Raw genomic sequence first — 16,400 nt, 5'->3', positions numbered from 1 at the left:
ACCCCACAGATCAAACACCACCCCCCAAGCCAATCTCAGGAGCTCAAGCCCCACCCTAGGCCAATCTCCGCAGCTGGCCTGGGAGTGGGGAAAACCCAGGGTGCCCCATCAGGTCCTCCCAGAAACCCACCTGGAGATCCGGAGGAGAGGGGGAGAGGGGGGTCGGGTGACCCAGGTCCGGGCCCCCCTACCCTAGGCCGGGCCAAGTGGCCCCTGGCACATACGGAGGTCTGCCAGGAGCCAGCCCATGCCGGCTGAAAATCCTGCCCCAGGAAGGGAGGAAAGCCCTCCCAGGCCCCAAGGACCAGAGCTCAAGACCCACCCTAGGCCAATCTCCGCAGCTGGCCTGGGAGTGGGGAAAACCCAGGGTGCCCCATCAGGTCCTCCCAGAAACCCACCTGGAGATCCGGAGGAGAGGGGGAGAGGGGGGTCGGGTGACCCAGGTCCGGGCCCCCCTACCCTAGGCCGGGCCAAGTGGCCCCTGGCACATACGGAGGTCTGCCAGGAGCCAGCCCATGCCGGCTGAAAATCCTGCCCCAGGAAGGGAGGAAAGCCCTCCCAGGCCCCAAGGACCAGAGCTCAAGACCCACCCTAGGCCAATCTCCGCAGCTGGCCTGGGAGTGGGGAAAACCCAGGGTGCCCCATCAGGTCCTCCCAGAAACCCACCTGGAGATCCGGAGGAGAGGGGGAGAGGGGGGTCGGGTGACCCAGGTCCGGGCCCCCCTACCCTAGGCCGGGCCAAGTGGCCCCTGGCACATACGGAGGTCTGCCAGGAGCCAGCCCATGCCGGCTGAAAATCCTGCCCCAGGAAGGGAGGAAAGCCCTCCCAGGCCCCAAGGACCAGAGCTCAAGACCCACCCTAGGCCAATCTCTGCAGCTGGCCTGGGAGTGGGGAAAACCCAGGGTGCCCCATCAGGTCCTCCCAGAAACCCACCTGGAGATCCGGAGGAGAGGGGGAGAGGGGGGTCGGGTGACCCAGGTCCGGGCCCCCTTACCCTAGGCCGGGCCAAGTGGCCCCTGGCACATACAGAGGTCTGCCAGGAGCCAGCCCATGCCGGCTGAAAATCCTGCCCCAGGAAGGGAGGAAAGCCCTCCCAGGCCCCAAGGACCAGAGCTCAAGACCCACCCTAGGCCAATCTCCGCAGCTGGCCTGGGAGTGGGGAAAACCCAGGGTGCCCCATCAGGTCCTCCCAGAAACCCACCTGGAGATCCGGAGGAGAGGGGGAGAGGGGGGTCGGGTGACCCAGGTCCGGGCCCCCCTACCCTAGGCCGGGCCAAGTGGCCCCTGGCACATACGGAGGTCTGCCAGGAGCCAGCCCATGCCGGCTGAAAATCCTGCCCCAGGAAGGGAGGAAAGCCCTCCCAGGCCCCAAGGACCAGAGCTCAAGACCCACCCTAGGCCAATCTCCGCAGCTGGCCTGGGAGTGGGGAAAACCCAGGGTGCCCCATCAGGTCCTCCCAGAAACCCACCTGGAGATCCGGAGGAGAGGGGGAGAGGGGGGGTCGGGTGACCCAGGTCCGGGCCCCCCTACCCTAGGCCGGGCCAAGTGGCCCCTGGCACATACGGAGGTCTGCCAGGAGCCAGCCCATGCCGGCTGAAAATCCTGCCCCAGGAAGGGAGGAAAGCCCTCCCAGGCCCCAAGGACCAGAGCTCAAGCCCCACCCTAGGCCAATCTCCGCAGCTGGCCTGGGAGTGGGGAAAACCCAGGGTGCCCCATCAGGTCCTCCCAGAAACCCACCTGGAGATCCGGAGGAGAGGGGGAGAGGGGGGGTCGGGTGACCCAGGTCCGGGCCCCCCTACCCTAGGCCGGGCCAAGTGGCCCCTGGCACATACGGAGGTCTGCCAGGAGCCAGCCCATGCCGGCTGAAAATCCTGCCCCAGGAAGGGAGGAAAGCCCTCCCAGGCCCCAAGGACCAGAGCTCAAGACCCACCCTAGGCCAATCTCCGCAGCTGGCCTGGGAGTGGGGAAAACCCAGGGTGCCCCATCAGGTCCTCCCAGAAACCCACCTGGAGATCCGGAGGAGAGGGGGAGAGGGGGGTCGGGTGACCCAGGTCCGGGCCCCCCTACCCTAGGCCGGGCCAAGTGGCCCCTGGCACATACGGAGGTCTGCCAGGAGCCAGCCCATGCCGGCTGAAAATCCTGCCCCAGGAAGGGAGGAAAGCCCTCCCAGGCCCCAAGGACCAGAGCTCAAGACCCACCCTAGGCCAATCTCTGCAGCTGGCCTGGGAGTGGGGAAAACCCAGGGTGCCCCATCAGGTCCTCCCAGAAACCCACCTGGAGATCCGGAGGAGAGGGGGAGAGGGGGGTCGGGTGACCCAGGTCTGGGCCCCCCTACCCTAGGCCGGGCCAAGTGGCCCCTGGCACATACGGAGGTCTGCCAGGAGCCAGCCCATGCCGGCTGAAAATCCTGCCCCAGGAAGGGAGGAAAGCCCTCCCAGGCCCCAAGGACCAGAGCTCAAGCCTTTCCACACATTTCTATTGTCTTTGATCATATTTTAGTCCCCTACTGTTTCTTCTTTTTAAAAGATTTTAAAAAAAAAATAATTTAATTAAATTACCATGTGATAGACATTTAAAAAGTTGTTACGATTTTCAGTCATACAATATTCAACAACCATCCTTTCAGCAGTGCACATTTCATACCAGCAATGTCCCCAGTTTCCCTCCCATCTTCCCCCTTTATTCTCTCCCCTGCCTGTCTCTGTGGTCTATGCACTTTTGCTTCCTCTTCTTCCTCTTCCTTTCCTCTTCCTCCTCCTCCTCTTCTTCCTCCTCCTTCTCCTCCTTCTTCTTTTTTCTTTCTCATTATCCTCTTCCTCCTCCTCCTCTCCCTTTTTCTATATTTCTTTTATATTTTAGACACCATAGTTTATAGTTTTCAAAAATGTTACTGAAGGGTATTTTTATATACTTCATGTGAAAGAGATCATTCTATGTTGTTATCTTTCCCTCTGAATAACTTTACTAAACACAATCCTCTCCAGATCTACCCCAGCCAGTTGCATAATTTTGTCCAATGGAATATTCATTTTCATGCACCTGAGTAATATTTCATTATATATGTGTGCCATATTCTTTATCTAGTCATCTCTTATTAAGTACCTGATTTGTTTTCAGATTTTGACTATTATAAATAATGCTGCAGTTAACATAGAAGTGAAATTGTCTTTTCTGAATAGAGATTGTTAGTCTGATGATTAATGAGGCAGAGGATTTTTGTATGCCTTTCTGGCCATTTGTATATCTTTGATTAACCCTTTATATTTTATATTAACCCTTTATCAAATGAATGGTGAAAGAAAAATATTTGCTTCCTATCTGTGCTTGTCTTTTTATTTTGTCACCACTTTGAGGTATAGAAGCCTTTTAATTTGTTTGTTTGTAGCCCCATTTGTTTATCTTTGTTTCTGTTTGTTTTGCCAACAGCACTGACTTCTTAAAGCTTCAATAAGAAGAGTTCAGCCTATATTTTCAGCAATGTAATTAATGTACTCGGGTTTGATATTGAGGTCTTTAATCCATTTCAATTTGGCTTTTGTGGCTTATAACTGTTGACATGTTTTTAGATACATAGCCTTGGACTGGAGACATAATAGCAGTAATAGGCATTTGCTTTCTATGCAGATGACCTTGCTTCAAACCCTCAAAATTACTAAGAGGAACTTCTGGCCACAGAGTCAAGAAAAGCTCCTAGGGGCTGGAGTGGTAGCACAGTTGCAGGATTTTTGCCTTGCATGTGGTTGACCCAGGAGAGATGCAGGTTCAATCCCTGGCATCCCATATGGTCCCTCAAGCAAGGAGTGATTTCTGAGTGCAGATCCAGGAGTAACCTGTTGCATTAAGCCCTTAGGATGGGCTTGGATGGAGATGGAGGCCTTTGTCCTTAGGCCCTGGCCATGTGGCTCCATCCCCCATTAACTGTCAGGTCATCATCTTCAGGTGGTTGTTGAGGGAATCAGACTCACTCAGACAGGCTTCAGGAGAGATAGCATCTTTATTGCCCTGGCCATCACGTGTGTGGCCTATATCATAAACCTATTTATGCTGTATGTCTATTCAGCCCTGCATTGTACTTGTCTCTCAGCCATCTCTGCTTCTGCTCCCTCTCCATGCTGGCCAAAGACCTTAATCCCCTGGGTCAAAGGCCTTATTTAAACTTCCCAAGACCCCTCCCAGGAATGGGCAGGGTCTTGCAGGTAAGATCAAGTTGCACAGAAAGAATGGGGAGATGGGGCCACATAACCCCGAGCGTTGCCAGGTGTGACCCCCAAAAAACTCAAAACACAAAAAAAGAAGCACTGCTAGTTGTTTCCCCTGCCAAATCTAAATTTTTAGATGTATATGCTTTAAATAATGGATTAAATTTTGTCTCCTAGTTGAGACATGTCTAAGTATGGTTTTGGTTGCTTGTCGGAGAGGAAGTTCTTAAAATACTAACATGACCGTAATTTTATGACCATAAAATCATTTCATATGTTCAGTTGGCAGCACTGCGAATTTTCCTGTCTATTCAGCAATGCGGATAAATATATGGACTAGGCAAATTATCCAATTTAATGAGGATTGGATACTTTGCCAGTAGAATATATGAGGATCGAAGAACAAAGAGTTAAGTGAAAACTATTTACAGGGAAATTCTTCATATTTATACTATTAATACTAAAATACTATCAATACTATTCTTAGCATTTAAGTATTTTCACTTTGACAACATTTGTTTTTTTAAGTCATGACTTTGACATTTTTTTCTTTAATCTTTGGGGGCCACACCTTGAAGTGCTGAGGCATTACTCCTGGCTATGAACTCAGGAATTACTCCTGGCAGTGCTTGGGGGACCATATGAGATACTGAGGATCAAACTTTGGCAGCCACGTGCAAAGCAAGTGTCCTACCTTCTTTGCTCTCACTCAGGCACCCTTTTAATACTTTATTTAATTAAAGAGTCATGATTTACACAATTATTGGTAGTTTTTAGACATTCAAAATATTTTACTTACTTATTTTAAATTGAATCACCATGCAATATGGTAAAAGCTAGTCACAAAGAGGGAGGGAGCTCAGCTCACACAGAGAAGGAACCACGATAACAATGATAACTGGAAATGATCACTCTGGAAGTTGAATTTTAATGAAACTTACTTTGAACCTTTACCTTAAAGAAATCACTGTCTTCTAGCATTTATAATAAACATCTTTGTTCTTTTCCTTGTTTATTTTCCATCTTTGCCTCTACATTAGCCAGTACTCAAGAAAAGGGATTTTGAATTTTTCTTATACCTGTGCTTATCTAAATAGCATTCAAATTATTTGCTTATTTTTCTCCAGAAATTTGTGCTGCAACAAAAGCTCTTTGTAAGGCCTGCTTTCAGAAAGGGGAATTATAGATTTTTGTGTAAAAATGTATTCCATACTACCATCTTTATATAGCATAGTATAATTTTTGACTTTTACTAGCTATGATTATGTTCAATATTTTTTAATAATTTTTGAAGGTGGAGTAGTAGAGTCTTGACAAGAGATTCCTCCAAATAATGGTCTACTGCTACTAACAAAATGATGACTTCTATGTTTTTCTTTAGTTACTATTTCAAAATACTTTTATTTTTAAAATTAATTTCAGACTGCACTCAGAGTAGTGACATATTAGGCATGAGGTTTTACTTACTGGGATTTTCTGTTCTTATATCTTGTCAATCCCATTCCCATAGTTAAATTTATTAATAAAATTAAAGAGAGAAACTATTTTTATTCTAAAAGATGGAACTCAATAAGACTGAGGAGGTGATATTGAAATTGGAAGACCTTCATCAGCGAACCTATATTTGGGACTTCCTACTTTTATTACCGAGAGTATATAAAAATACTGTTCATGTTGAAGATGGCCTTCATGGTATAGTGGATCTTCTCCGGGCAGTGTTAAAGTAAGTAAAAGAAAATATGTCTAATATAGATGATTTTATTTTTCTCTAAACCTTTAATAGTAAATATATATTGTCACCTGCCCCCATCTTCTGCATAACCTTACCTAATGTTAAGACCAGCCCATTGCTGGGAGAGGTCTTTGGTAGGTAACAAAAGAATTGCATGAGGGGATTCAGGGAAGATTCAGTAAGAAGGAGCAGGAGAGGTTGGCAACATGGAGGGATAGAAACGGGTTTTGATTCTGGACAGCTGAAGAGAGCATGCTTCAAAAGGTTTAAGATTATAGGCCACATATGTTGGCCAGGGCCTTAATAAAGTTGATGTCTCCTGAAAGCTGATTGTTGTGAGACTTCCTCGTGGTTGCTCTGAATTTGGTTGCAGGCGTGTGGCCAGGGCCGGCAGAGAAAGACCCATCCATCCATCTCATCATCATCCACAACCATCCAGGACACAATAATTAACATGTTATTCTATCAGGGGTTCTCAAACTTTTTAAACAGGGGGCCAGTTCACTGTCCTTCAGACTGCTGGAGGGCCAGATTATAGTAAAAACAAAAATTATGAACAAATTTCTATGCACCCTGCATATATCTTATTTAGAAGTGAAGAAACAACATGGGAATAAAGACAATATGTGGCCTGCGAGCCGTAGTTTGAAGACCCCTATGACTACATATATAGAAAAAAATTCGATTGTTACCCCAAGATTGCCAAAACTTTTGAATCTCTACATGCATCGTTCTCTACTTCTATTAATAAATATCTTGAGTAAGTTGAGTAATGTTGTTTAGAACATACTATTCCTAACTTAAACATGAATATTAACATCACACATGCTCAGGTAGTCTTTGAATGTTATTTTCAATACTGCTTAAAATGTTCCATATTGGGCCGGAAGAGATAGCACAGCGGCGTTTGCCTTGCAAGCAGCCAATCCAGGACCAAAGGTGGTTGGTTTGAATCCCGGTGTCCCATATGGTCCCCCGTGCCTGCCAGGAGCTATTTCTGAGCAGACAGCCAGGAGTAACCCCTGAGCACCGCCGGGTGTGGCCCAAAAACCAAAAAAAAAAAAAAAAAAAAAAGTTCCATATTGGCCAGACATCATGTACCATCAATTTTTTAAATTTAATTTTATTAAAGCACTGTGATTTATAGTTAATCATAGTTTATTTTTAGACAATTTGTTTCAGCTCTTATCCCACCACCAGTGTCAACCTCCCTCCACAAGCCTTTCCAAGTTCTCAGGTTTCTTTCTAGGCTCCCTGAATCATCCCCTCCTAGCTGCCCTTTTGACAATCAACTTTATAAGTTTGGTATTAAAGTTTGAATCTCATGATTTCAGTGTTGCTGACTCTGTGGTTTTGATAGTTATCCATACATTTTCTTAACACTATTGTTGTCTCAAATTGCCTTGACTCTTGCCCCCTGGTTGCTTCTCATTTGTCTCTTATCCCTTCCACTTCATTCAATTTCTTTTCTTTACCCTTTACTTTGAATCCAGTGGAATCCATGTTGCAGCAAAATTTGGGTTTATTATTCCTTACAACTGTGTCATATTTTCTTGCATACAATTGCACATTCTTATGATCAATTTAGTTCTTGTAGGACAGTTAGGTTGATTACAAATAGATGTACTGAGTGCTGTAGTGGATAAAAGTGTGCATATGTCCTTTTGAATGAATGTTTCTGTCCTAAGAATAGGTATGCAAAAGTGCAATTACTGGGTCATATGGCAACTCAATTCTGAATTTACTGAGAACCCTCCATACTGTTTAACCACACAACATTCCTACCAGGAGTGGATGCGGGTTCCCCTTTCACCACATCCCCACCAACAAAGACATTCCCCATATTTTTGATATGCGTCATTCTATTTGGTGATCTAACTTATCAATATGTAGTTATCATCTACCACTAATTTTTAAAACCATTTTTATTGAAGCATCAGTACCTGCTGTTAATGATAACTTTTATGGACACCCATTGCAATACCACATATATCCACCTGAAAGCGTGCTTTCTTCCATCGTTGTTCCATGGACCATATTCCCTAAATTAAGCTCAATTCTCTAGACAAAAATTCAGTTCTCTTCAGTCGACCATTTTTTGTTCCCTTACTATGTTACTTTTGAATGTAATACTTTAGATAGAGCTCTAACTTTTTTAAATGTTTATTCTGGAGTTTATGACAACTGTACAAATAAATGAATAGAGCTAATCCTAGAATAATGTACAATGATAAAGTACTGCAAAACTTATAAAGAAATTTTTTTAAAAAACTATATTCAAGTTTATAAATATAGAGAATTAATATTAGGAAAATTGTGCACATGGGACTTATACTGAAATAAAATCGATAGACCCTAAAAAATTAAATTTAATAAGAGTAAAGAGAGTTAAAAGTTTAAGGGAAGAATATGAGTAGACCCATAGAAATATAAAATTATGTTTTACTGTAAGAAAGGAAAAATAGTTTTATGTTAGAAAATATTATAAATACTGCTCCAATATTCCTATTTTTAAGTAAATAATTCCAATAAAATATCTATGAATATTAAAAAAAGCCTGATCAAATATGTGATAATTAGAAGAAAGATACTGGAGGGAGAGAGGGTTTCTGCACTCATTCCTAGAAGTCAGGTGATAACCCCAAAATCAGTGTACCTGTAGTTTGGTCATATTGGTGTTCAAGAAGGGAATCATAAAGGGGTGATGAAGCAAGACCATAGTAAAACAGTGATTCTGGGTGATTTTGTTAATTGAACAATATCTAATACTCTTGTTTATAGAGAGGGTTACTATGAAGGTATTTGAGGCAGGGTATAAAAACCAAAATAAGCTTTTAGTTGTTGGGGTGGAATTGTCACATGGAAACATAAAGTTGCATTGTTTGAGCTTTGAAAGCTGGGTAGTAGAAGCTTCCTTGGTCCAGAATAGACAAGTAGAAGTTTCGGCACAGTTATATTGTTTAATATGCAATTATTGGCCTCTACTAAATGAATATGGATGTGGATCCCTTTAGGTTAAATAAATTTCTGTTTACATATTTTAGTTATTATTTATTCAATATTGGTAAAAATAGATTATTCTTTCAAAACACATGTGAACACTCTGCAGAACTCTGAAGTAAAATAAAAGTTGATATTACTGATTGAATTACTGACATTTTTTGATGCAGGTTGGAAGACAGAATGAAGAATTGCATTCTTGAGGTTACCCTTATTATATCAATTTGCTTCTAAATTTAAAAGAATCAGGATAGTTTTCTAATTTGTTTTTCAGGGATGACAGAAACTTATCTTTATTTATTTATTTATTTATTTTTGGTTTGTTTTGTGTTTGGTTTTTGGGCCACACCTGTTGACTCTCAGGGATTACTCCTGGCTATGCACTCAGAAATCGCTCCTGGCTTGGGAGACCATATGGGATGCCGGGGGATTGAAGCGAGGTCCGTCCTAAGCTAGGGCTGGCAAGGCAGATACCACTCTGGCTCTGACAGAAACTTATTTTTTATCTCTCTTCTGGCAGTTCTGTGAGCATAAGATTGTATTTGTAATCATGTCCATAAAAATTCAATATTGGTGTAACTTGTATACCAGAAGGTAGCCAAAATATTCCTGTATTTCATGAGAGGAACTAAACTAAAGTCCAAATTCAGGTAGTTTAGAATCATGTTTGATGTTTTGAGCCATTTTGAATGTCTAGTTTAGAGCCATTTTTAAATGTCCTTTTAAATAGTCATATGCTCACAGAATGGCCCTTAGGGTTTGCTAGTTAATGTCACAATTCCAGAAACAGTAGAATTGAAACCACTAAGAAAAAAAATATTTTTTGCTAATAGAAAACTCACATTGCTTTTCTGATGGTTTGATTTTAGTTCCTTAACAGCTCTGGAAGACTTAGATTGGCTGCCACTCAACCACACTTTATTAACGGCTTCTGAAATTATGCTGAACATGACAATTTCAACACTGGCATTTCTTCAGAAATATGGATTAGCATCTGCTAGTATGGGTAATTAACATATTTTGTTATATCTCATACTTTCATAATGAAACCTACTAAAATCCACCATAGAGATAAAAGGTGATCCAAAGAAATGATTCTTAATTAAAATATCAAATGCATGACATTTCATTCTTTGTTTTTATTGAGATCATTGCGAATTACAAGTCTTTCACAGTTGTATTTCAGACATCCCATACCTCCACCCCTAGTCCCTGGACTACCAGTGTAACAGGTCCATTTTGTGTTTAGCTTGTTGTAGTTTGAGTCTCTTGATTCAATTGTAGTTGGCTTTGGCATGGGTATTTTGATATGACCTCTTTATTTTTTTTCACCCAAAGTTCCTGAGACCACTTGGCCCCTGGACCTCATCTACTTTTCAATTTGTATAGGGAGACATAGAAATATGACAGGTCTAAATAATTCAAGTTCTATGGTTCTATGAAAAAGCCTAGAGCCCCTCTCTAAAATATAAGTAAAATTAAAAGAAGAAAAGAGAGACAGATGTGGCTTTTTAAAAATTTCAGTCTTTTAACAAAGTGAGTAGGCTGAACATTTGGAACTCAGATCTAAATTTGACACTACCATTGTTGAATGTTAATTTGAATTAAATAAATAATTGATTAAAAATTTACTAAATTGGCATTATTTAAGATGAGGTTGATCCATTATTCTGTGAGTTTAATCTTTCTTTTTAGTTTTTAAACTTCTGGTTTTAGTTTGTAAATAGTATTTTCATTTCAAACCCTTTATGATAGGCAAAGGCAACCTGACTGGAATTGAGGAATCTTAGATTTTTATCTTTATAACCTTCATGAAATTCCCTTTATTGTGCTATTTTGAAAGCAGCAGAATTGTGTTTTTTTTTTGTTTGTTTGTTTGTTTTAGACCACAGTGCTAAGTCAAAGGCATTATGAAATCACATTTAGGAAAGTTATATATAGAACCTGGCATGTGTAGAATATTGGGAGAAGGCTATGGAATCATGATCTGAAATTATATACTCAGCTGAATTTTCAGATGAAGGTTCACATGAGAATTGAAATAGTTTTTATTTCTGCACTTGCAATAACTAGAATTTTTATCAAAATTTGAAGTAAGATAAAGTCAAAGCATTAGGCCTATATGTCAGGTATGACATTTCTGGCTGACATTGCAAGATCACTTGGGCAAATTATAAGTTTTATAACTTTATTAAATCTATTAGGGGAGCCATTTTCTGACTTTAAATGATTTTTATAACTAAATAATTTTTTGAAAAATGGTTTTAAATATTACATGGTATTTCACAGCAAGACTATTTCATGATTGCTCATTTTCTTCCAAGCTAAATAGCTGTTTATAACAATTATTTTGTATAAAATTGGTGAAATAAAATGATTGCAAATGACATGCTTTAAATAAATGATTAAGCCTATTGAGAAAATGTTAAGGACAAACCATCTGATCTGATTATTTAAATTTCATAAAGTTCTTGGAAAATTCTATCAGAAACTTAGTAACCATAAATGTTGGGATATGAGTTCTGGTTTTATCTACCTTTATCTCTTACCAGAATCTTAGATTCTGGTATTAAAAATGGTATTTGATCTTATTTTTTTCATTTTATAAATAAATAAAGGACAACTTTGCAATTGTATCTCATGGCAATTTAGTGAAAATTTTATTTATAAATAAACATTTTAAGTTATAAAAGAAATGAGTAATGTTCTTAATTACTAAATTTTCTGAATTACTTTAGATGAGTCATAATGTTGAAACAATTAATCATGTAAATCCCTTGTCTTGCAGAGTCAGAATCCAACTTTTCCTTGCGTAATATGGTTTGGGATCCACAGAAGGTCCAGAGAGACTTGGAATCCTCATTTGACTTTGATAACCTTCATGTTGAACAAATTCTAAATTATTCAACTGAACTACAAGAGGTACGCATGTCTGATTTTATACAAGATAGTAGTTTTTCTCCTATAGGGAAACTATGCTATACACCTGGGGCAATGGAAGATGAGTGGGAAAACCTGGGTTCTTTAGATACTGTCTCTGCTGCCTTTTCTTTTTCTTGTACATTGTCATTTTTGTCCTAGTCTCAAAGATTTGTGGAAGGAAATAGTTTATTTTATTGCTCTTGGAAGTAGAAAAGGAAAAACAAATCCATGGGAGACTAAAAAACTAGACTAGCTAATTCAGACAGACTTCTGAGAGTTGAAGATCATTGAAGGACGATTTTTTTTTATTTTAAGATATTTATTTAAACACCGTGATTACAAATATGATTGTAGTTGGGTTTCAGTCATGTAAAAAACAGCCCCCTTCACCAGTGCAACATTCCCATCACCAATGTCCCAAATCTCCCTCCTCCCTGCCCCACCCCCACCTGTACTCTAGACAGGCTTTCTACTTCACTCATTCATTCTCATTGTTAGGATAGTTCTCAATGTACTTATTTCTCCAATAGCACTTATCACTCTTTGTGGTGAGTTTCATGACATGAGCTGGATCTTTCACCCCGAAAGAATATTTTTCAAGTGAATTGGTGATTGATATTGAGAACCAAGAGGTCAAATGGGCTTGTCTGATATTAATCTTAGTTTTCAAAAGAGTGCATAAATTTTCTCAGTGATCTGGAATGATTTTTTTATATACACCTCAGTGCAATTTTGTTTCTGATTTAAGTGGCTTGGATTCTTGGATTCTAGAAACCCCACCCTTCTCTTCCTGTGTCCCAGGAGTCTACCCTACTGTCTAAGATACTGGCTCTGATTGAACTTTACAAGAAAAAACATCTAACCCTATCAAAATATGGGAAGAAAAAATGAATAAACATTCCCTTAAAGAGGAAATACAGATGGCCAAATGGTACATGAAAAGTGCTCCTCATCACTAATAATCAGGGAGGAGCAAATCAAAGCAACAATGAGCTATTATCTTACACCACAGAGACTATCACACGTCACAAAAAAACTCAAGAGCATCCAGTGCTAGCATGGATGTGGGAAGAAAAGGATGCTCATGTATTGCTGGTGGAAATGCAGGATAGTGCAACCTTTTTGGAAAACAATATGGACATTCCTCAAAAAGCTAGAAATTGAGTTTCCATATGATCCAGCAACACCACTCCTAGGATATAACTCAAGAACACAAAAAACAATTCAAAAATTCCCTCTGCACTTCTATGTTTAGCTCAGTACTATTTACAATAGCCAGAAACTGAAAACAACCCAGGTGCCCAAAAACAGATGAATGGCTAAAGAAAACAGAGTACATCTACACAATGGAATACTATGCAGCCATTAGAAAAAATAAAGTCATAAAATTTGCTTATACATGATTGGACATGTAGGCTATTTTTCTGAATAAAATGAGACAGAGGGAAAGGGATAGACATAAAATAATATCACTCTTTTGAAGGATATATACATATATCCTTGTTATATATATCTATATAACAACAAGCGATAGTATGGTAATAGTACCCAGAGACAAAAGAGACAAAGGTCATGAGGTCCAGCCAGGATAGAAAGCTCGCCTACAAAGAGTGGTGCATGTGACTACAGTAAAGACATGTGACTAGAGTAGAGAAGGGTCTTCTAGGATTATACTAGTTGGAACTGATCACTCTGAACAAGAATAAGAAAGTGGAGATATGTATTGGCAAATACCCTACCATTAACAATAATGCAAACCACATTGTCAGAAAGGAAAGAGAGAAAGTAAGTGAGAGAGAAGAGAAAAAATTTGCCTGCCCTAGAGCAAGGCAAGTGTGGGGGTGTGGGAAGAGGGAGAGAAATAGAACACAGTTGTGATGAGAAGGGTGCACTGGTTGAAGGATGATGTACATTGTATGACTAAGACCTAACAATGCAACCATGGTGCTTAAATAAAACAATAATAAAAAATAAAAGAAGGGAATAATTTTGATGTTCCCTACTGGTACATTTCATGACAACAGTTGTCATGCTAAAATTTGCAAGTCACTTAATTAAAGCTATTTTAGTCAACATAAAATTTATTTGACTATACACATTAAGGTTTGTCATTGGATATTTTATTCTTATCCATTTGTTAGAAAGACTGTCTCAGTTCTTGGCCACTGTTTCTATCAGTATGGAAGTTTCAGTTTCTCTAGTTACTGGCTTAAGGTTCTTGTATTACACTTTAATTTAGGTAATGAGATTTCTCCCAGTTTCTTATTTTTCGGTATGGACTTGGCTAATCTGAGTTATTTATGACTCCACACAAACTTCATATAAGTCCTTGAAAAATGAGCAACACCTATTCTAAGTAAATAATAAAAACCATGGAGCACACCATGATATAAAATAATCTGTTGCTACAAACCTTTGAAGAGCATATTATGGCTGAATAAAATTTGGCATTCATTTCGGTCTAAAAAACTATGGATGAAAATCTGTGTGCAGTCACTTATAGGCCACAATCACCAAAGAAATGAGATTATTCCATGAAGTCACTCAAATTTCCTTAGAGATTTCATAACTTATGTGAGCAGTAATGAAACCTACTGTTTAGAATGTCCCTTCGAGATCAGAGAATTAACATTTGGTTGCTGTTTTGGGAAAAGCGAGTTTCTTAAGTCTAACATGAATAGGAAAAGTTACTTCTATATCTATGAAAAACCTAAGTCCTTAGAATTTGGATTACGTACTGCAACATCCAAGACATAATATGGGACACTGTTACTATAGGGTAACTATGAAGAGAAGTATGTTCAACATATTATACAGAACCCCCAGATATATGCACATAGTTAAGAACATACACACAGACAAAGAAAAAAAACGTATGTATCACTGTAAAATATGAGAAGCCAGAAATTCAAAATGAGTCTTCTGGGCTAAAATTGGGTGTTTGAATGAATGTTTTCTCTTCAGGACTGAGGGAACAGGGTTGCTTTATTTCCAGTTTCAGCTTCTCTCAGTACTGCTTAAGTACCTTCAAAGTAAGCAACAAATTGTTATTTCTTCTCTCATAATGCTCCCCCATTAACTTTAATATTTGCTTTGGTCTCTCAAACTTTAGAACATTGTAATTGTAATGTACTGTCATCTCTTTATATTCTGTATTATATAGATTAGTGACCTTAATTTAAAAGTTCAATTCTCTCCAGCCACCAAAAAATAACATTTATTTGTTCTGGGTAATATCATAAAAATTTCAGGTAAATTATTCTCCTTTCATTCCAAATGAGGTCACATCACACAACGACTACCTTTGACACGGTTTTCCAGGTTCCTTCCTTAGATCTGACTAGAAAAAATGTCACTTTCTGTTTTGCATGGACCTCTGTGTAAATAGTTTTTGAGATAGAGTGTTTTCTTCTATTCTCTTTATCCAACTAACAAAGAGATTTGTTGCATGTGACACCTGAGAAAGTAGATTTATTTTATCTCATGACCTCATTTCCATTTTTCACCATCTACCTCCACTGCTTCCTTATATGCAGAAAATTCTAAAGGATATGATATATTCTTTTTGCCTTGTAAACCAAGTATATCCTAATTTCAGGTAGTGGGTTTATTTCTTTAGAAGGTGCATGGCACTTTCTGACATTTTAAAATTAAAGTATGGGGGTGGAGTGGTAGCACAGTGGTAGGGCGTTTGCCTTACATGCCGCTGACCCAGGACTGACGCAGGCTCGATTCTCCATATCCCCTGAGACAGGAGTGATTTCTGAGCACATAGCCAGGACTAACCCTTGAGCACCACCGGGTGTGGCCCCAAAACCAAAATATATATATACATAAATAAATAAAATTGGAGTACGATAGAATATAAACCTGGAGGAATTTTTTGTCTGTGAATTGAAACTCACAAGTGTTTGTACCATATATGGATCTTTGTTAATCTATGAAGAGAATATACCAGGTTTCTAAATGCTTAAATTAAACAAAGAATTTAATTTACCAGGTAGTACCAGGTAGTGAGATAGCACTCCTGGAACACCTATAGTGCCCACTAAACTGTCCTTTCACTGTGTTATTGACAATATGCATTGTTATAAAATAGTGTACTGTATTTAAACAATAACAGAGAACAAAAGGTGGATTTGTTTTCCAAGATGCTGGCAAGCCCCAGTGTTTTGGAGTGATGATATACTGATAGCCTCAGATGCTCAGGGAACGTTTGGTTAGTTTATAGTCAAGGCTTCTGGAAGACAGTGAAAAATGAGGTCTGAGTGATCATCTCTTTAAGCTCTCTTTATTAAGATTTTGCTTCTGGTCCCAGACAATATGTGAAGCAATGGGGCTTCCCAGAAATGCAAGAACAATTTAGAGGCTCCTGACCTTGCAAATAGACTAGAAGGAAGTGAAAAAGATACTCTAAATTTGAAGGTCTTTCAGACTCTCTTCAAGCTGCTCAGAAGTTCAATGTGTCAGAAATAATCTCACAGACATGTTTATCTATTTCCTCTTGTTCTTATGACCAGAAGAAGAAAGTGAACCCTTACAAAG

General features: G+C 40.0%; 1 protein-coding gene across 1 annotated transcript in view; it reads left to right on the top strand.

The window, feature by feature from the left end:
- ABCA13 (ATP binding cassette subfamily A member 13) overlaps window positions 1–16,400 on the top strand; it is a 288,890-nt gene that overhangs the window by 17,152 nt on the left and 255,338 nt on the right. The window contains 3 exon segments of the mRNA XM_049777030.1: window positions 5,761–5,924; window positions 9,803–9,933; window positions 11,722–11,855. Coding sequence (XP_049632987.1) covers window positions 5,761–5,924; window positions 9,803–9,933; window positions 11,722–11,855 — 429 coding nt within the window.

This window comes from Suncus etruscus, chromosome 7, assembly GCF_024139225.1.
Source record: "Suncus etruscus isolate mSunEtr1 chromosome 7, mSunEtr1.pri.cur, whole genome shotgun sequence".
NCBI classification, from domain to species: Eukaryota; Metazoa; Chordata; class Mammalia; order Eulipotyphla; family Soricidae; genus Suncus; species Suncus etruscus.
Note: the sequence above shows the minus strand (reverse complement) of the source record. Positions and strands in the feature narration are given on the sequence as shown.